At 54.0% G+C, this 20143-nt stretch overlaps 1 protein-coding gene across 3 annotated transcripts in view; it reads left to right on the forward strand.

Moving 5' to 3' along the window:
• Window positions 1-3962: 3962 nt before the first annotated feature.
• LOC111151181 (olfactomedin like 2B) overlaps window positions 3963-20143 on the forward strand; it is a 34838-nt gene continuing 18657 nt past the window's right edge. For all 3 annotated transcript variants that reach the window (XM_022508981.1, XM_022508983.1, XM_022508982.1), the window contains exons 1-3: window positions 3963-4298; window positions 6841-7104; window positions 8846-8953. In XM_022508981.1, the coding sequence (XP_022364689.1) occupies window positions 4122-4298; window positions 6841-7104; window positions 8846-8953 (549 nt within the window). In that variant the 5' untranslated portion in view covers window positions 3963-4121. The remainder of the gene's footprint in view (window positions 4299-6840; window positions 7105-8845; window positions 8954-20143) is intronic.

Genomic DNA, 20143 nt, shown 5'->3' on the forward strand with positions numbered 1-20143 from the left:
GAAAGCAATACCTATTTTGCACTAATATGCTAAGGTTCAAGGATGTAAGGAACTTTTCGTGCGATAGCTTGGAGGTTCTAAAGCCACACCCAGCTCTCCACAGGATCTTCAAATCAGGTGAGCAGTCCAGCAGGTGGGAGGAGTGCCACGGGCAGCGTACCTGGGTTTCTGAAAGGCAGGTGATAAAAGTCTCTCGAGAAATGCTTATAGACATGCTGAAGACATGGAGGGGCTAGGCGCCGACATCTCTGACTGCCTCAACGAGCACACACTGAAAGGGTTAATACTTTTCCTATTCTGGGCCTAGCGCTCTAGAACCTAGCCCTGTTGGAATGAATATGACTTATTAAAATTAATGATTTGAATTAAGACAGAAACCATGCTTACTTAATTTGGAAAACTTGGACAAGGGCAAAAGCAGCAAGATTTCAACAAGATGAGAAGATGGGCCGGAAGTATCATAATAATCAGAGGGAAAAAATGTAAAAGCCTGTACTTGGATTTAAAAAAAGAAAAAGAGGAAGAATATAGCTGGAAAGCACAGGATGGAGGAAACCAGCTTAAATTCATATTTTTTTAAAAAAAGGAAAAAACTACATTAAAATAATAAATTAATGTGAATCATTGGTGCAATGTAACTGCCAAAAAAGCAAAGTCAATCTTGGGCTACATTAATAAAATAACAGTGGTTGGAAAAAGAGAAAAAATGGTTTCAATATGCCCTAACATCTACTCAAAACTGGGGCCTCTCTAGAGAAAAAATAACCAGAAAAATGGTAGGTTTCAAAGACCATGTGGTCTGAGAAATAGGTGAGTAAAATAGAGACAGAAGGTGACCATGGGTGTAATTAGCTCAAAAAAAAAAAAAGAGATTTAATTTTTTAAAAGATTTTATTTATTTATTCATTTGACAGAGAGAGAGAGTGTGTGTGTGTGTGTGTGTGTGTGTGCGCGCGCAAGCTGGAAGAGTGGCAGGCAGAGGGACAGGGGGAAGCAGACTCCCCACTGAGCATAAAGCCCAACAAGGGGCTCCATTCCAGGATCCTGAGATCCTGGGCTGAAGCAGACATTTAACTGACTGAGCCACCCGGCATCCAGAGAAAGAGGGGATTTAGAAGGTACTTGGTTTCTATCTTTAAGTGAAAGAAAAACTCTCTTGCTAGAAAGATCTTAGACATGTTCTGGGTAGGACCATAGGACTGAGCTTTAAATATTAAAAAAAAATACATATTTTTTTGTTACTTATTTGAGAGAGAGCGCACAAGCAGGAGGAAGGGGCAGAGGCAGGGGGAGAAGCAGGCTCCCCGATGAGCAGGGAGACCAATGCTAGGGCTCTATCCCACGACCTTGGGATCACGATCCGAACTGGAGGCAGACGCTTAACGAACTGAACCACCTAGGTGCTCTAGGGCTGAGCTTTAAAACAAAACTTTAAAACAAATCTTTAAAAGGAGATCTATTTCAATTCAATAGGAGAAGGGCTTCATGGTCGTGGTCATGGTGCCACGGCTCCAGGCAACATGACCACAATCAAACACAGGAAATGGGGGCACCAGAAAGCTCCTCTCTCTTATTTGTTTCCTTTATCAGGAGGCAAACTATCTTTTCTAGACTCTGCAGATTTATTTTATTCTATTGGCCAGAACTGAATCACATGGCCACCCCTAGCTGTAAGAGAGAGACTGGAGACTTGGAACGTCTGGTAGAAGAGAACGGCAAATGGGTAAGCTAGGCTGGCTTCGACCACTTATGATGGAGTAAAAAAGCTAAAACCCTAAGAATAGTAGATGGGAAAATGGAAAGAGCTTGGGTCCTTGATGACATCACTGAGCTGCTGAACTAAATTTAAAACAGCCAACTTCCAGTCTTCTTAGAGTGAGAGAAAAATAAATTCACACTTGATTAAGCCATTGTTGAGTTTCTGTTCCTTGCAGTCAAACGCACACTGGTGGATACAAAGATGGTCTTTATGAAAGTAACTGGGATATATCCAGCCGGACCCCGTGTAGCTCCCATTCATCCAGCCAGCTTGCTGGAGCATCTCCTTGGTTCCAGGCATGGGCTAACCTCTGGAAACGTAACAGCGACCAGAACCAGACAAAAGCGCAGCCCTCGCTGACGTTACATACCAGTGGAGAAGACAGGTACGGCTGAAGCCACCCACAAAGGAGAAGAAAGATGGAATTCCCATAAAAAGGGTACAAGGTACCACGGCAGCATACAGCAGGAGAATCGCCCTGGTACTGGAGTTGGGAGGGCTTCCCTGAGACGAGCCGGCCAGTCCGAGATCTGAACAGCCCCTCTCAGGCTGCTGTTTCCGCCCGCAGTGGCCTCTCTTTATTGCCTACCTGCTGTTGTTGGCCTACCATCTGCTCTGTTGAAGCCTTCCCGCTGTCCCGGACGCCTCCACAGTCAGTCTCCCATGCAGTCCTGACCTTCCCGCTAGAAAGGACCCCTACCTCCTCGAACGCTGTTAGGAAATGCTCTCACCTCAACTTAAAATTTGAGCCCTGGCTCTGCCTAGCTCCCCACTCCCATCCCACTCCTGGAAAACAGGGACATGCTTATCTTCCCATTAAATACCTAGCAACCTCGCTCGTTTTCTTGCACTTAGCCAACATTCGACACTTACTTCAACTGAATTTGGAAAACTATATTTTATAGCTTTTTACTCCCGTCTAGTTTCAGAAACGATTGGATAGTTGCCATAGAGTACTTTGCGGATGTATGTATGTGTTTGTATGAGAGATGTTTCCACCAGCCCAGACAACCAGAACCTTGGATTTTTGTTCAAGAACTGAGATTAAAAAAAAAAAAAAACGATTAAAGCATATTAATAAAGACTATCATTATACGTGAGTCCATGATCATCGTTTCCATGAGCTGAAGTCTGCTTAGTTTATCACTGATTATTACAACGCTCATGCCTTAGTGTGAGAGGCAAGGTGTTCGTATCTCCCCAGATTCATAACACTTTTCCCATCTTTGAAGGGGTCTGGCTCTGTTCAGTATTTTCTGCGTGACAGTTGTCCCGGAAGGCACAGTGCCTTTCCTTGGATCCACACATTATTAATCTCTACAGTAGGTACATAAAAGGGACACAGACTAAGGGACACGGTAACATAATCGCACACCATTGAAAGTGGACGCCCTCTCGGGGATCATCTAGTGACCCGTCCCGAAGCAGGAAGACAATAAGAGCGGGTCTCTGGGACAGTCACGGATTCTCGGGCAGAAGCTGCGCCCACGCGGACCCGCAGAGCCTCAGAGACTCCCAGCCTCGGTCCTCGTACTTAAGAGTCACACCGGTCGGGACACACTCGGGCAGGGAGTTCGCCAGCCGTCCTCTGGGGGGAGGTATGGCCAGACAGAGCCGCAGCGGCCTGCCCGCGAGCTACCAGTGGCGCTAAGTTCAAAGCGGCCGAGCCGAGTCCGGGAAAGGAGCCGCGGAGAGCCGAGCTCCTTCTCCCCCCGGGGGCAATAAAAAGAGCGCGCCGAGGAGAGGGGCGCGGGCCCGCAGCGAGCGCCGGGTGCCCGCCTCCAACTCGGGGCGCGCGGCTCCCGCCAGAACCGCACAGGGACCCCCAGCGCTGGGGCGAAGTTCGGGGGGGAGGGGGTGCCCGGAGGCCGCCGGGGGAACCAGCGGGACCCGGCCCGGCAGGCCGCCAGCACAATGGAGGCCCCGCCCCTGCCCCGCCCCTCCTCCTCCCTCGCTTCTTCCCTCCCTCCCTCGCTCCCTCCCTCCCTCCGCGCCGCCCCGCCCCCGCCCCCCCAGCGCCGCGCGCGCCCGGCCCCCCGCCTGCCACCTGAGCCTTCGGGCCGACGCCGCGCTCGCTCCCGGGGCCGCAGCCCCCGCCCCCCTGCACCGCCCCCCAGCCCGGGCCGCGCCCCCGTCCCGCGCCCGGCTCTCGACCAGGGCCGCACAGTCGCGGCGGCTCGCGCCGGGGAGGACATGAGCCGGGGCCCGGGGGCGCACCCTCCCGCCGCGCTCAGCCGCGCCCAGCGTCAGCAGGCGCCCTGAGCCGCTACTCCCGGGCCGCGCCGCCCTCGCGCCTCAGTGCCGGCCCGCAGCCCCAGCCCGCCGCTCTCCCACGGGCGCAGCCCCTCTGCCCGCGTCCCTCATGGCCAAGCCTCTGCTGCTGGTCGTCTGCGGCGCTCTGGTGGCGGCCGGGTTCCAGTGGGGGCCCAGCGCGCCCCCCGCCGGGACGAGCGAGCCCCCGGACGCGCCGACGGTGGCGCCCACGGAGGACGAGACGCTGCAGAACGAGGCGGACAACCAGGAGAACGTGTTGTCGCAGGTAGCCTGGCCACCCCCACGCCCCAGGCCCGGGGCCGCTGCGCCCCGATTCCGGAGGCGATTCCTCAGCGGAGGGACGGGGTCCTCCTCCCGGCGTCATGGGGTCTTTCAAGGTTACCGAATCGGGAGAAAGGAGAGAAGGAAGGCAAGACTCCACACAGCTCCCTGAAAAAGAGGGTTAAAAAAAAAAAAGATCCTAACCCAAACCTCTAGTTCCAGGGCTATGAAAGCGTGGCGGTCTCTTGCCTGTGTGGCTGTTCGTGGGAAAGGGAACGTGACAACAGGCGGGCGTGTGGGACGGGAGGCCGACGGCTCTCCCCCGGGGTGGCACTTGACAGCCCAGAGTGGCACGCACACCAGGGAGGAGGGGGTGAACACAGAACAGCGGCAGGTGTGATGCCCCCCCAGGTGGCCCCGCACAGGGGGACCAGGACAAGAGCCGGCATACTGGAGAGGCAGGGGGAAATGCAGATCTGCTCTCCTCTGGCGGATAATCGGATAATCGGATAATCGGTGGGGGGTGAGTGACAGACAGCTGATTGCGTCGGGCTTTGTAAAGTGTCCCTTTGCAAAGTACTGGGCTTGACCCAACTTCAAACACCCTGGTTCCTGTTCTATTAGCAAAGGACCTGTGGAACAGTAAGACTTGGAATGGCAGGAGTGCTGGGTGGGTAGAGCAGGGTCTTCTGACGGTCTGCAGCCCAGGTGCCTGCAAGGGACAGCTCTCGACCTGCACGCGCTCCAGAGCTGGATACAGTGTGGTGGGTGTTGCCATCACCCTAAGGATGGGGGCTGGCCGAGGGAGGGGGTCTGTTGTGCTGCCTGCATCTTGCTAAGTCCTTGGGCTGGGTGTTGTCTCCTTTCCGGAGGAAGATCACTTCACTATGGTGTTATCAAACGCTCCTGTCCTCACCCTTTTCCTTCAGAAGTTACGCTGCTTGATGCCCCATAGCCCGATAGCCTCACACTGGCTCCTAAATTGAAAGGACATAAAAATCCGTCACAGCGGGGCTCTGGAGGACCCTGCAAGAAAGTGTTCCTGAAACCCGAGTCTAGGAGAGGAAGGAATCCACCCAAGGTCCCAGAGTGGGCTTTGCAGGAATCCAGGCAGAGTTTCAGTGAGCAGACAGCCACGATTTACGGTCTGTCAGCCCATAAAGAGCAGCCGCTTCGGTCACCCTGCGCTGTGACTCCTGCGTCCACTGATCCATTCTGTATTTGACAACAGCTCTAAAACAAATATTAGTGTTAGAAGAAACGCAGCCTTTGCAAGAAAAACATTACAAGCCTTCTTCCCCTAGACGGCATCCCAGGAACATTCCCACCCCAGCAAGGGCTCTGCCTGCCTGCCAGGGTCCTTAGTCAAAAGAAGGGAACCCTTCTCTGTGCCCGGAAAGGGAGAGCTCCGTGGCTCTGGGGCTGCAGGCTCTGTGGCTGGGGAGCTGGGGAGGAGCCTTTTCCCCCCAGAAAGCCTGCTTCCATGGTGTGCTTTCCTGCCTGGGGAGGCTGGCAGGGGCGAGAGCTCGGAAGGAAATGTCTAGCATTGTAGAAGCAGCAGGTGCAGCCAGGTTGCTCTCCTGGCTATGGCCTAGGGCTTGGGTTCAGAAGCTGTTGTAGGAGTGAAAGGAATCCTTAGGCTGAGTAGACCTTACTGAGTTCCGGGCCTGTCTCTTTTCTCCCAGGTCCCATCCTTCAGGGACGCCTGGGTGGCTCAGTCGGTGAAGCATCTGCCTTTGGCTCAGGTCATGATCCCAGGCTCCTGGGATCGAGTCCTGCACCGGGCTCTCTGCCCAGTGGGGATCCTGCTTTTCCCTCTGCCTGCAGCTCCCCCTGCTTGTACTATCTCTCTTTCTGTCTCTGACAAATAAATTTAAAAGATCATTAAAAAAGAAAGCATCCTTCGAAGGTCAGATCAAGTACCACTTCCTCCAAGAAGTCTTCTCTGGCGCTTGGCTGGGGCCTCTCTGGCCAGTTTGAGCCCGGCTGTACTGCACCACATCAGGACACTCGGCCCTCTCTGCTTGGCATGGCTGTGATCTGTGTGGGTGTTGCACCGCGAGCTCCTGCGAGTGGGCTCTCTGGCCTGTCCACTTCCCTCTCTTAGCCCCTGGCACCGTCCCGAGTGGGCACCCTATGAGTGGTCCGTGAGGAATGAGGCTAGAAGCAAAGCAGCCTTCAAATTGGCATCTCAGCCTTGCCATCCTCCCTTCAGCCCCTGTCCTTTCCTTTTTAAATCTCAACCTGGGCTCTAGTGAAGGCAAGGGCTCATCTGTTTTTCCCTTGAAATGACGAAAGCCTAAGGCCCCCTGAGAAATGCACAGCTTTCCAAGACAAATGAAGAGAGCTGAACTCCTAAGCGCCTTCAAGGAAATTTCAGTGTCAGCAAATCGTGTTCCGATGACTTCTTCTCCCGACTGTTCAGAGTCGTCTGAGGTCTCCGGCTAGTGCAGGATGTTTGACACAATGAAGGCAGACCCTTCCTGGGAGCCGGGCCGATACCTCTGTTTGCACACTCAACCCCTTCTCTCTGTCTCTGTGTCTAGTTGCTAGGAGACTATGACAAGGTCAAGGCTGTGTCTGAGGGCTCGGACTGTCAGTGCAAGTGTGTGGTGAGACCCCTGGGCCGAGATGCCTGCCAGAGGGTCAATGAGGGAACCTCCAGGAAGGAGGACTTCTACACCGTGGAAACCATCACCTCAGGCTCGTCCTGCAAGTGTGCGTGTGTGGCACCGCCGTCGGCCCTCAACCCCTGCGAGGGAGACTTCAGGCTCCAGAAGCTGCGGGCAGCGGACAGCCGGGACTTGAAGGTAGGACCGGGGCGGGGCGATGCCACGAGTGGGAGGGTGCCCTAAGGCCTTTGGGTAAATGGGGCCTGGCTCAGCCTGTTAAAGCTCACGTCGCAGCATCTAGTGTGCTGAGTGCGTGTCGGAGGCCAGTCATCTGCAAGCCGGTCGGCCACAATCCCAACGTCTGAAGGGGATGCCGAGAGCAAAGTGTGCCGGCCTCTCCCTGTGGAGCCAGGGAGGCTGGGCCTGGGAGCAGCTGTTGTGCCCAGGGGCCAGAAGAACTCCGTGTTCTTCTCCGGGAGAGTTATTGCCACGACTTGCTGTCGGCCCAGCACGCACCCCAGAGGCTAGAGACACAGGAGCGAGCCTGGCAGTCCTCAGCACCGGGGCTGGGGTGACCCAGGGCAGCAGAAGCCTGGGGCCTGCCGTAGGTCGGGATCAAATGGAGATCCCGGTCCCCAGGGTAGGGAAGCTCAGGCTTGCCTGAGGCCACTGCACAGCTGGGCGGAGGGCTGGGCCCGATCTTGGCAGCGTGGGCTAGCGGCCTGCAGTCAGGCTGACTTGGGTACAGATCTTTGCTCTGCCGCTGACTGTGATCCTACTCACGGCGCCTCAGTCACTTGCCTGACCTCCGTCTCGTTGCACAGAAAGTGGGGACTACAGCATCTCTCTTGTGGGGGAGCTGAGATGGCATAACTTAGCAGGATGCCTGATACACAGTCAGGGTCAGGAGCCACTGGTCTCGCTCGTGAATGACCATGCAGAGGGCCACCATGGGGCCTGGCACCTGCCACACACCCTGTGACCAGTGGTCATTGATTCCCTTCAAGCAGAGTGGGGTTCCGCAGCAGGGTGCTTTAACAACCCGTCCCGGGACCCCGCCAGCCTCACAGAGCTGCAGCCCTGCCCCGGAACTACTTTTGGGACCGCCCTGTTATGGGATTGTCTGGGCCCTGAGAACTTCTGGAATAATCGTCTATTAGGAGTCAGAAGACCTTCACAGATTCCATCCTGTGGCTCTCTTCCACGATCGAGCTGCCTTCCTCTGGTGGGAACCACGAGTGTCTCGTACATGGAATTCTTCACCCAGTAGCGAGGCTGGGAGACAAGTGTGTCAGGCAGGCCCTTCGGGGACTGGTCCTTGGCTGGCCGGCTCAGCTTAGGCATCTCTCATCGGCCCCTTTGCCTGCACTCGGCTTGCCCTGGATGCCCCCAGAGCCTCAGCCACCCTCCTCCCAGGCCGCCGGCAGAAAGGCTGGTGCACCTGACAGCTCTTGCCACCTCAGAGCAGGGTCGCTGGGCCTCCTTCACCCCAGGGTCAGGTTAGCTTTCAGTGCCGAGGGGAAAGCGCTGGTAGGTTCCAGGCCTTCAGGAGACGATGAAGGCAAGTGTTCCAGAAGCACAGAAGAAGTTCCTAAGCCTTTTGTTGAGTATTTGGCTCACTTACTGTGGGCCAGATGCTGTGCTGGGTAGCTTGGGGAGACTCCTTTCAGCTGAGAGAATAGGAGGTCTGGACAGTTTGGCGAAGGTTTTGGTGACCAACAGCTTCACTTGTCCTTACAGGATTCTTCCATTTGTCTCATCCGTGTGTTCTAGTTGGCTGACTTGTCTCCCATCCCTGCTTATGTGCCCCCCACACACAAACGCCAGTTTCCAAGGCCACCTCCCTGTGGAGCCTCTAGCGTGGAGCTCTGACAGGAAACATCTCGTCCCGGGTCTGTAGCACCCCAGCCCTTGACTAACCCCCACTCCTGTTTCCTAGCTTTCCACCATCATAGACATGCTGGAAGGAGCTTTCTATGGCCTGGATCTCCTGAAGCTGCATTCCGTCACTACCAAACTGGTGGGGCGGGTGGATAAGCTGGAGGAGGTAAGGTTTTGCCTATGTTTTTTTTTCTTTTTAGCTTTTATTTCTTTATTTCAGAGAGAGAGAGAGCGTGGGTGGGGGGAGGGGCAGAGGGAGAGACAGAATCCTCGAGCAGACTCCATGCTGACGGCAGAGCCCAACACGGGGCATGATCCCAAGACCCTGAGATCATGATGTGAGACGAAATCAAGTGTTGGAAGCTTTGCCGACTGAGCCACCCAGACCGCCCCGCTGTATATTTGTCTGATCAGGTCCAAAAGTTTGTATCAAACTCCCCACAGTAGTTTTTCAGAAAGCAGGTATCCTGACCAGTCTTAACCCATCTTCTTCTTGGAAAGACAAAATAGTAAAAAACTCACCCAAAATCATGCCAAATTGTTGATGACAAAGAGGATCCGTGACATATAAATGTAAACACCTTTTTTCATAGACAAGAACCATACACCCGACATATTTCTGTTTTTACCTTGACTTCCAGGGAACTCAGAGCTAAATGAAATATCAGAGTACAGTGAGCATTTTACTTCCGGTTTTGAGGTGGTGGCATCTCCCTTCTGGGAGTAGGGTTGTTCATCTCTTCTTCTGGTTTTGTTTCGTTATTTCAACTGTCCTGCTGTCCGTCTCCATACGTGTGTGTGTGTGTTTGCGTGGTGATCCATCTCAAATCCGCTTTAGAGAAAGAAGACGTAAAAATGATTACTAATAAATAACATTCCCCAGTGGAAAGCATTCCAGCTCCTCTCCCACTGGAAGGACGGACCGGTGGTGTAATTTTCCCAGACAGACATCACGTGGTTCTGACGGGGCTCCCGGGACGTGCACGTTTGGCTCCATGGTTTTCAGTGGGCGGTGCGGGGGTCTGGTGTGAATAGAAGTCACTCACACAATAATAATGTTGATGCCGTTTTGTTGCTGCCCTGCTTCAAAACAGAGATAAGTCATTTGGTCACCAGGAAGGGAAGGACGGCCATGTAGCCTCATTGGTAGCCTCATGGAGCTTACGGGTGTGTGTCGTCTACTGGCGCCCCGTTCTTCAACTGATACTTGAAACGGTGACTCAAAAAATTGGGTCTGTTTAAATTTTAGACTGTGACTGTCAGCACTCTCCTTACGCTTCAGAAAATGTTCCCGGAAAGTGAACACCACTTCCTCGTCCACCCGTCCTTGGGCCCGACTCCCCCAGTGCTATGATGAGTGCTTTCTGAACGTGGCCGTCAGCTCTGGGAGGCTGGGTGGGTCCACAGTCACTTGAGTTCCCAGGTCTGGTGAGAAGGGTCAGGGCCCTGGAACCCGAGCTTTCTAGACAATTCGAGGTGGCCAATAGGACCATGTCAGCCCACTCTTCCTGAGGGGCCTTTGCAAGAGAATTAGGCCTAATCTTCACTCTCTCTTTAACGTCGACGGATGGAGTGAGGAGATTGGGAATGGTCAGCACCGTCCTGCTACCAAAGGCCTTCATCCAGGCCCGGGATTCGTTCTCCCATTTACAACTACTTTCTGGTTCCTTCAGATGGGTTCAGAAGGGATCAAGCTTGGATTCATGTCGACCTTGGAAATTGGGAAGTTCTTCTTTTTCCCTTGGCCCCCAGAGCCATGCACATGTGAGATGCTCCCTTTAAAAAGAGCGTAACATTTTATAGGAAAGGGGCTGACAGCCACCTCTGCTGCTTTCACCGGACCTTGGCGGCCACTTGGCTTTCATTCTGTCTCAAGAGCACAGACCGGGAAAGATGGCTCCTGGGTAGAGCCCAGTGCTCAGGAGGCCACAGTCAGGTGCTCAGCCTCTGAGAGCTCTGCTCAACTCCGTAGTCAGGCAGCGAGCCCTTCCTGCTGACAGAGGGTAGGCCTGCATTTAGTGGGCAAATTTGGCATGGTGGCACTGCCCCGGGAGGATGGTGTCCTCTGTGTAGGCACAAAGTGACTGGGTTTTTGCCAAAACCCATCTGAGGTCTATCGATGAGAGCGATCTCTTTTTCCAAAACCATGGTATGTTGAGTAGCAAAAACTGGCCCTTTATATTAACATCAACAGCCCCATATACTCACATAGCAGTTGCGGCTTTAAACCATCCCATAGACACTGAGCGCTTTTGCTGCCGCGAGCTGGGTAGGACGTGAGTGAGGCCTGTGGTAGGTTCTAGGGAAGTGGAGGCAGCAGCTCAGGCCTTCTGGCTCCTGGGCCAAGGCTCTTTCTAATCAACCCTGTAAGCTGCTTTGAGTCATTGCTCTCTGCCCCGGGATACATCACTTTTTCCTAAGCAGAGCTTCAAGCAACAGCTCTTCCAAGGGCATTTTTAGGCCGAGCTGTGGCTGCAGCCCGTGAAGTCCTGTTGAACAAGATTAGAGTGGAACAGGAGGTTCCCCCAAGCAGACTGTCCAGGGCTACCAGGCGCAGTGGTGTGGCCGATGGCACAGATGGGTCCAGGCTCCGGGCCCACAGAACAGAGCACTGTCTCCTCGTGTGACATTCAGCCTCTGTCTCCTGGCCCAGGCTGGCTGACTCAGTCTGCAGTCTGCAGTCACTGGAAAGGCACAGTGTTGGGTAAATGGAAAAAACAGTCCTCCAGCCGGGCTCTGCAGGAGGAATGGACGTGAAATTCCGCTTCTGGTCTTTGGATATTCTGGAATCCCGAGGGGGGTGCTTTGGAGGTCAGACCAGACAAAGGGGTCAGATTGGAGGGGCATTTTGCCCAGAATAGGATCAGTGCTTGGCAGTAGAAGCGGGCACACGTGTGAACACCACCCCCCCACCCCCCATGTGTATGTAGAAATGGAAATTCCATTTAGAGATGAAAGAGGAAGGAAGGAGAGAGAAATAGAATCTAAATGGTTTGAGTCTTGCCTTTTCGTAAAATCAGCTCTAAGAGCTCTGGTTAGTGGGGAGATCTCGGTTAACCTTTTGTTTTAACTTAAGGAAAATAACACACACATAAAAAAGAACATAAGCAACAAATGTACAGCTTAATTACTACAAAACAAATACCCATGTAACTATCACCCAGCTCAGGAAAGCTCAGCACCCCCCACATGCCTCCCCTCCCCCAAAGGAACCTCTATCCCGACTTTTATGTTAATCATCTTCTTTGCTTTTTTTTTTTTTTTTTTTTAACATTCTCATTACCTAAGGCTGCATCCCTAAATATAACAGTTTTGTCAGTTTTTGAGCTCTAGGTATATAGAGTCCTACAGAATTGTGTGTGTGAATGTGTGTGTACCCGTGTATGTGTGTTGGGTTTCTTTTACTCAGTTTCGTTTCTTCGGTTTGTTTGTTTTGTTTTGTTTTTTAAAGTAATCTATGAGACCAGGTGGGACTTGAACTCATAACTCTGAGATCAGGAGTTGTATGCTGTACTCACTCAGCCCGCCAGGAGCCCCTCGATTTTGTTTTTATTTATTTAGTTATTTATTTTTAAAGATTTAGTTATTTGAGAGAGAGAGAGCATGAGCATGCGAGAGCAGAAGGGGCGGAGAGAGAGGGAGAAGCAGGCTCCCCGCTGAGCAGGCAGCCCAACATGGGGCTCGATCCCAGGACCCCGAGATCATGACCTGAGCCGAAGGCAGAGGCTTACCCCACTGAGCCACCCGGGTGCCCCTTTTCAATTTTGTTTTTAACAGTCACTTACGTTGTTTCGTATCCCGTGGTTCATTTATTTTTACTGCTGTGCCGTATTCTCTTGTGTGACTACAGCGTAATTTATCCAACTGTCCTACTGAGGAGGGATTTGGGGTGTGTTTTCAGTTTTTTAATTCATAATAGCCCTGGGAGCTTCCCTGTACACGTTCAGCCCCACGTGTGCTCCCTGGCCCAGGCCTGCGGGCACTTCTCCGTGCTGTGTAAGTGGGAACGGAGCTACCGGGACGTGAGTTAGGCTAACCTTCAGTTGTAGGGGCGATTGCAGAACTGTTCTTCCAAGTGCTAGTACAAGTTTACGTTCCCTCCAGCAGGGTATGGAAGTGCCATACACATCCTCACCAACAGCGGGTACTGTCAGATTTTCCAGTTCTTGTCAGCTTGGAGAGTGTAAGAGAGTCGGGCCATGTGACTGTATTCCAGAAACGTAACCCCCAAAACATCTCTTCTGTTTGCCTGGTGGAGGCCTGAAACCCCATGGGCATTCCTCTAGACCTGGCCCCAGTAAAAGTAACATCCGAAGTGGTCAGCAGGCCAAAAAGTTATTTTTTTTTTTTTTAAGATTTATTTATTTGACCGAGAGAGCACATAAGCCGGGGAAGGGGCAGAGGGAGAGGAAAAAACAGATCCACCGCTGAGCAGGGAGCCCAATGTGAGCCTGCCTGATGCCAGGACCCCGGGATCATGACCTGAGCCAAAGGCAGACGCTTTACCGACTGAGCCCCCTAGGCACCCCCAAGCCAAGAACCTCTAATGTGGTAGACTAAGGCTGGCCGTTGGGAGAGGCTGGGAAGGGGAAGGAGATAAGAGAGGTATGAGGGTACATTGAAATTGGAGGTGAGTACACAGAACAGGAGGCAGCAGAGATGAGAATCAGAAGTGTAGAAGGAAAATCTGCAGCTTCCAAAGGTGAGGGCAAACCCTGGTCATGGCACTGATTCAGCTAAGAAGAATTTACCCCGAGCTCTGAGGGCACCCAGAGACCCAGAGCTGTGTGGGCTGCCCGAGCCTCGGCATGGGGACGTAGGCGCGGGCTACAACCCAGAATCCATCTGCTGCTTCCAGGAGGTTTATTAGCAAAGTGGAGCAAAGGACGGAGGGACAGATCGCTAAAATAATCTCTTGTAGCATCACAGTCTTAGTAGGATTAAGTCATTCCCTAAAGAGGGCAAATCTTTGGGAAGAAGTGCCCCACCCCCACTCAGCTGTGGGATGCACCTGTCCATGTTCGTAAGGACTTGGAAATGGGTATGACCATGTACACACGTGCCTTTGTAGACGTGTGCGTGCGTGTCCCCTGCTCTTGACATGGGCGCCTGCCTGCAGCTCCCCAGAGTGCGATTTCTGTTGCTGAAGCCCGGCCCTGGCTGCCGGGTGTGACTCTTCTCTTTTTCTTGTCCTTCCCTGCCGGGCTTTGCGAAACGTGTCCATGAGCACAGGGCATGGTCACCGTGGAACCTTGTGTGTCATCCGAAGGCTTTTCTCCTAATGGCATTGTGTCCAAGTAAGATCTCACATCTGTGATGTGTTTACCAGGCTCAGAACTGGCCTGGTCCCCAGAATGTGCTAGCACAGACATTGCTACGGCTTCTCCTTCAGCCCTGACGATGTGGTGGCCTTTGGATTTCTGGTCTGAAAGGCAAGATCAAAGAGCATTACCGACTCTGGGGGGATATATGTTTTCACCAACTAATAGGAAAATGTCATGTGCATCTGTGCAGGCCTGGCCGTGAGTTAGGTCTCTTTCCAGGCCTCCCCTCTCTGCCTGCCCTCTGTGCCCATCGAGACACCCTGAGTGTTCACTCTCCTTCCCGAGCAAATCTGCATTTGCGGTCAGGCATTTCATGCCTCTGCCACTCCAGTGCAGCCTTGGAGAGGAGTCTCGCCCACCCTGTCCGACCCCAATGTTGTCACCTTGGAAAGGGAAAGGCTCCAAGAGAGTATTTTTAAGCTACATTTCAGCTTTAATGTTCTTTAATTGAGTTACATCTGAATATGAGTTCTCCTGGGGTTGTATATACTTCAAATCTAATTTGTCACTGTGGAATGAAAGGTTTTCTTTTCGGCTAAGCAGACTGAAGGTGTGAGAGGCAGCCCTCCACCTGCTGTCCTAGGAACAGCTTCCAGCTGCCAGGACTTGAAGGGGACGTTGCACTATATAGATGGGTGAGGTTACCCCGATCCAGGAATTCAGCATAAGAGACCCGGGACTTCTTGTTCTCAACTTGTCTGACTGTCCTTCCAGGCTCTGGACTGCTTGAGGGCGACCTGAGCCTGAATCATCTCTATGGCAGCGTCCTGGCCCCCCACCCGAGGTGGACTAGACACTCAGCAGCTGTTTGGTTGGGGGAGTGATTGAAGGGGCAGCTGGTGGCCCCTGCCCCTGGGCCAGCCTGCCCAGCTCTGTCAGCTGTGGTCCGGGATTGCGCCAAGTCCTGCCTATCCGCTTAGCTGGGACACCGGCTGTTTCTAGCCACTCTCACCCTCCAGCACTCTCCCAGGGGCTGGAGACAGCTGTTGGCTGGGGTGGCTGTCCCAGGCCACCGGGTCCTACCTGTGTCCAGGAGGGCTCAGAGTGGGGGAAGGGCAGGCGAGCTGCTGGGAGCTCGGAGCCCCCAGGATCAGGTCGCCCACACACTCACTTCACCCCCTCAAGGAAGGCCGTTCCCTGCACCCTCTGGCTTGCCATCTGCATCGGGCCCTGGGCACATCCAGCCAGCGAGTGATAGGAGTCAGGTGGCCTCCTCGGATGTGGGGGCACATGCCTGCTGCAGGACTTGGGGGGAGCAGCCTCTCCGGGGGACGAGGGTTCTCACCTTCCCTCTTGCCCGAGCTGCCAAACCTTAGCTCACTTCCCCTTTGCCGCCTGCATATCCACTCCAGATGGCGAGGGCCAGCCCTGCTCCAGCTTCACCTGGGGGCATCACGTCAGCCTTGTGCCTGGCAGCGCATGCCCAGCGCCTCATCCCTTCTCCAGGCCAAGCCTGGCAAGTGGGATTCCTTATTCCTTCTTTCTCCAGCTGGGACCTGGAGGGGTCCCTTCCCTTGCCTTGTGGTGGGGTGCACTGGTGCCCAGAGCCAGCCCCTTCTCTCACTGCACCCCTGTCCCTGGTTCGGGGCGGGGCGGGGGGAACAAGAGCACAGAAGCCTTCCAGAGCTCTCCACCGTGCTCACTCCTGTCACCCCCAACGCTTTCTGCTTACGTTGTCACCATCTCACCCAGTCACCCCTGTCCTTGTCCAACAGCCAGACAAGGTCAGGACACAGTCTGTACCCATGAAACAGCTTCCCCACATCCATTCCACTGGGCTGCACACCGTCCATGGCCTGACACTCGCGTGCCGGCTGTGCCCCCAGTTCCACCAACTTCCAGTCCCCTGTGCCCAGGAACCCCTCCAGGTTTGCACACTTCCTCCCCTGTGGTACGCATGCCTCTGGCTATATCAATGCAAGACGTGTGTCCCCTTCTGACAGTCGGGGCTTGCTCTCAGCGGGCATCTCCTGGGCCCCGGACCCAACCCCGAGTCCCTCCAGTCCATGGCACATGCTCTGTGAACCCCGCTCAGGTCCTTGCCTCTGCTCAGATCTTTATATGCCATGGCTGGCTGTGTCCAGCCTCCTGCACCAGCCCTGTCTACAGGCCCTTCCCTCCTCCTCCCCGTCCTCCTCTTCCTCATACCAGCATCCTTTGGGGGGGGCCAGATAGGCCCCATGCCTGTGTCCTCCACCGCATTGCTGGCACCGCCCATGGGCCAAGCTGCATACACCATCACCGGCAAGGCTGCAGCTGTCCTGAGGGGAAGAGCCTGAGGCCTGAGGTCATGGGCTTCACTGTTCGGCCAGAGCAGATTCAAGAGTGCCCTGCGTGGACAGTGTCCCCCGTGCTTCCCGAGAAGTGGCCCATGAAAGGCCTTGGTGTTGAGGGAAGCAAGAATCTCCGGGGACGGTGGGGGGGCCCTGCAAGGCCAAGGCCAGCGCCCCCCCGGGGTGGAGGCGGCCGAGTTGGGGGGTGGCCGGGGGAGTGGCCAAGGGGGTGGCCGCTGCCCTGGGGGACGCCCGCTGGCCCAGCCTGGCAGGCCAACGGGGTGATGCCCCTGCCTGCTGGCTGTTTACTCGGTGGCTGGCCGGCTTTTCTGTTCCAGGGCGAGTGGGGGGTCATTGCGGAAGGAGCCATATGGCTCCTGTGGGTTCTCAAGGCCAGACTGTACCAGACCCTCCTTTGTGGAAACCCCAGATAATGGCTCCTCGCTCAAATCAGAAAGGGTATTGGGGATTTATAAGTCAGGGAGAAGAAGGCCCCTCCAGGGACCTAGAAACCCCAAGATCTGGAGAACGGGAGCCGAGCCTGTGGGGCTGCCCCTTTGCCTCGCAGCGAGTGCAGAGGCTGGTGCCGACTCTTGCAAGGTGTTCAGTAACCTGGTGGGATCTTGTTTGTAGCAAGGCTCTGCAGGGCCGGGCATGGGGCCCGCCCAGCAGGGAGTCCTGGGGCCACACCGCAGCCCCCATCCTAGAGACTGTGTCATTGACCTTGCTGACCTCTCAGGAGATGCAAGTGTCACCCGCCCTGACTTTGACTTTTCAGTGGTTGGTGCTTTCCTGGTCATTGCTTTCACCCCCTTATAGAGGGTGGTCTTCATCAGAGCCGGATCCTGCTGGGTGTGGCTTACACTTGACCCCTGAGGCCCAGCATGGAGCACATGAATGCATTAATGTGGAAGTAACACCCGGAACCCCTGAGCCTGCTGGGCTGTGTCGTATGTCTTAGGACGTTGAGTGGTAACAGGGGGAGGTGCCCAGACCTGACTCAGCAGGTGCTTGGGGATGCACAGAAATGCGTGAATCCTAGGTGCCTGGCTGGCTCCGTCTTGATCTCAGGGTCATGAGTTAGAGCCCCATGTTGGGTGTAGACGTGACTTAAAAATCAAATCTTTAAGAACAAAAAAAGAAATGTGTGAATCCCACGAAGCCACCTGGCACCTTTCTTGTTGTCCCCAGAAAAATCTGGGTCCTATAAAACCGCCTCTTTCGAACATTTGGGCCCCTCTTTTCCGGCAGGTGTACCCCAGGCTTCCTACCTTTAAGGCAGCACTTCTCAAACTTGAATGTGTCTGCAGATTGCCTGGGGGTCTGGTTAAAAAGCACATTCTGATTCAGCAGGTCTGGGCAGGGCCCCAGACTGTCTTCCTAACAGCTCCTGAAGGTGCTCCCCGCTGCTGGTCCGTCCCACTTTGCGGGTCCACCGCATCGCACGTCTCTGCACATGCACACGCGCAGTCTCTCAGAGACCCCGAGACCACACTGCAGTATTCACAGGCACCTCTAATGGGCTCTCCATATTTCCAGAGCTGGCTGAGCACCAGGACCCTCCCGCAGGGGTCTTAGTGGTCCCGTGAGTGAATCTCAGAGACAAGGACCAGGAGGCTGGGTGCTGGGCTCAGCTCTGCCACTTTTATTTTTATCATCCTGGGCAAATCCCATCATTCCTCTGGGCCTCGGTTTCCCCATCTGAGACATGTTTGAGTTCTGGGATCCTCCAGGGGCCTAGAAACCCCAACTGTAATATCCTATGAAATATAATAACCACTTTGTGTGTCCCAGGCGCTTCCTCATATATTAACTTATTTACTCATAGGAATTCATCGGGAAAGTGCTAGTATTGCCCCATTTTACCCCTGGGGAAACAAGCACAGCGAGTCTGATGAGCCCAAGATCAAAGAAGTAGCAATAACACCAACATGTGAGCCAGACCGTTTCCTCCAGCATCTGTGCTCTTAACCATTGCCCTCGACTGCCCCTGGTAACACCTGTCAAGAGTGACTGTTCACCCAGCAAGACTGCTCAATCCGGCTGTTCCTGAAAGGAGCCTTCTTTCCCAGGGGCTTTATCTCTTCCAGTGAACTCTGTGCAATTTAGAGAGGCGAGCTTGGCCTGAGCCCCACAGAAGCACAGCAAGCCCTTCCAGGGCTCCAAATCTGCCATGAAATGAAATGCCAGAAAAACGGCATGGCCAGGGGTCCTGGGGTCTGGTTAGCTTTAACAAGCACTCAGCGCATTCTTTGGGGCAGCCCCTGTAGGAGCCACCAGAGCCACAGTGTCTGGGGGTTACTATCTGCCTAGCTACTTAGATACCCACTCTGAGCTAGAGGGCCTTTCCTCTGGGACTTTGAAATATCTTGCCAGGTGGCAGGGGTCTGACCCTTTACACTCCCCATATCTATCTGCTAAAGACGGAAAGCAAATGCATCCTCTGTTTTACGTGTTTGCTTCCTCTACCCCCATAAACAGGGCTTAAAGAGCACATCCCGTCTGAAAACTCAGATGCAGGGCGCCTGGGTGGCTCAGTTCATTAAGCGTCTGTCCTTGGCTCTAGTCGTGATCTCAGGGTCCTGAGATCCAGCCCTGCGTCAGGCTCCCTGCCCAGTGGGAAGCCTGCTTCTCTCTCTCCCTCCGCACCACCTCCACGTCCTTTCTCTCTCAGATAAATAATCTTTTGTAAAAAATAAATAAAAAATAAAACAAAAACTCTAACGCTTATGGAAACTTTAGAATGCTGGCCAGAGTTGGACAATGTTGGATCTCAGGCCAGTAAACGTCTCTCAAAATAACCTGAGGAGAAAGGGCATCTCTGAGCCTGCTGGTAACTGTCCCTGGTTCAGATCCCGTGCAGCGTCCCCTCCTAGGACACTGTCTCTCCCCTGTCCCCTCCCTCCTCTGAACTCCGTCAGTTCACACTTGCCACTTGCTGAATCCAGTGTGCTGGGTCCTCTTCCTCCCGCCATGTGGGCCTTTCTCCCAGCTACAGTCGGCATCTCCCCAGCACCCAGGACAAAGCCCCAGCAGTATTTGAGCCTTTTTTTGGTACCACACTCTACCTTAGACACACGGGAGATGCTCACCATTGTGGGTTGGCTGAAGTACACCTTTGGTCCCTTCTGGTATGAACTAGACCAGGAACACAGGTCATTTGCCAAGTGGGAGTCATTTAGGGAAACTTTCTATGGGTTAGTAGGAAAGTTTGAAACCTGCCCGTGGGTTTTCTATGTAATCAATGCCTTTAAAAAGTGCCAGGGAATAGTTTGTGTTCACTAGAAAAGCAGACTAAATAGATATCTTTGCCCACTTCTTCTCAAATTGCTTTTCTAAAGACTCTTCTTTCATTAATCGAGCTCCTGGTTCACATGTTTCGGGTCTAAGTGAGTGGAATTTTTTGTCGTGTTCGTATATCACGGGATAAGGGGGCATGCGCCATGTACCAGTGACGAAAAAGAAGCCAGGTGTCCTGGTGACCCAGAAACACGACAGCGTCAGGGTTAGGAAAGCCATGGGGGCTTGGGGGGTATCTCCTGCTGCAGGACATGCCGGAGCCGTGCTGCCCCCGCAGGACTGCCCGGGGCCTGGCCCGCAGTGCAGGGGTAGACGCTCTCTAGGACTCTGCTCACTCCCTGGCCGCTTTCTCCATCCATTTCCATGCGTCTGGCTCTGAGACAGGAGAAGGGCTAGCTGCCTCCTGCGCAGCGTCAGAGCTCTTCCGTGGGTCTTTGTGTGACATTTTTTTTTCCTCTT

Source organism: Enhydra lutris, unplaced genomic scaffold (genome assembly GCF_002288905.1).
Source record: "Enhydra lutris kenyoni isolate GAN:26980312 unplaced genomic scaffold, ASM228890v2 scaffoldscaffold25, whole genome shotgun sequence".
Lineage (NCBI taxonomy): Eukaryota > Metazoa > Chordata > Mammalia > Carnivora > Mustelidae > Enhydra > Enhydra lutris.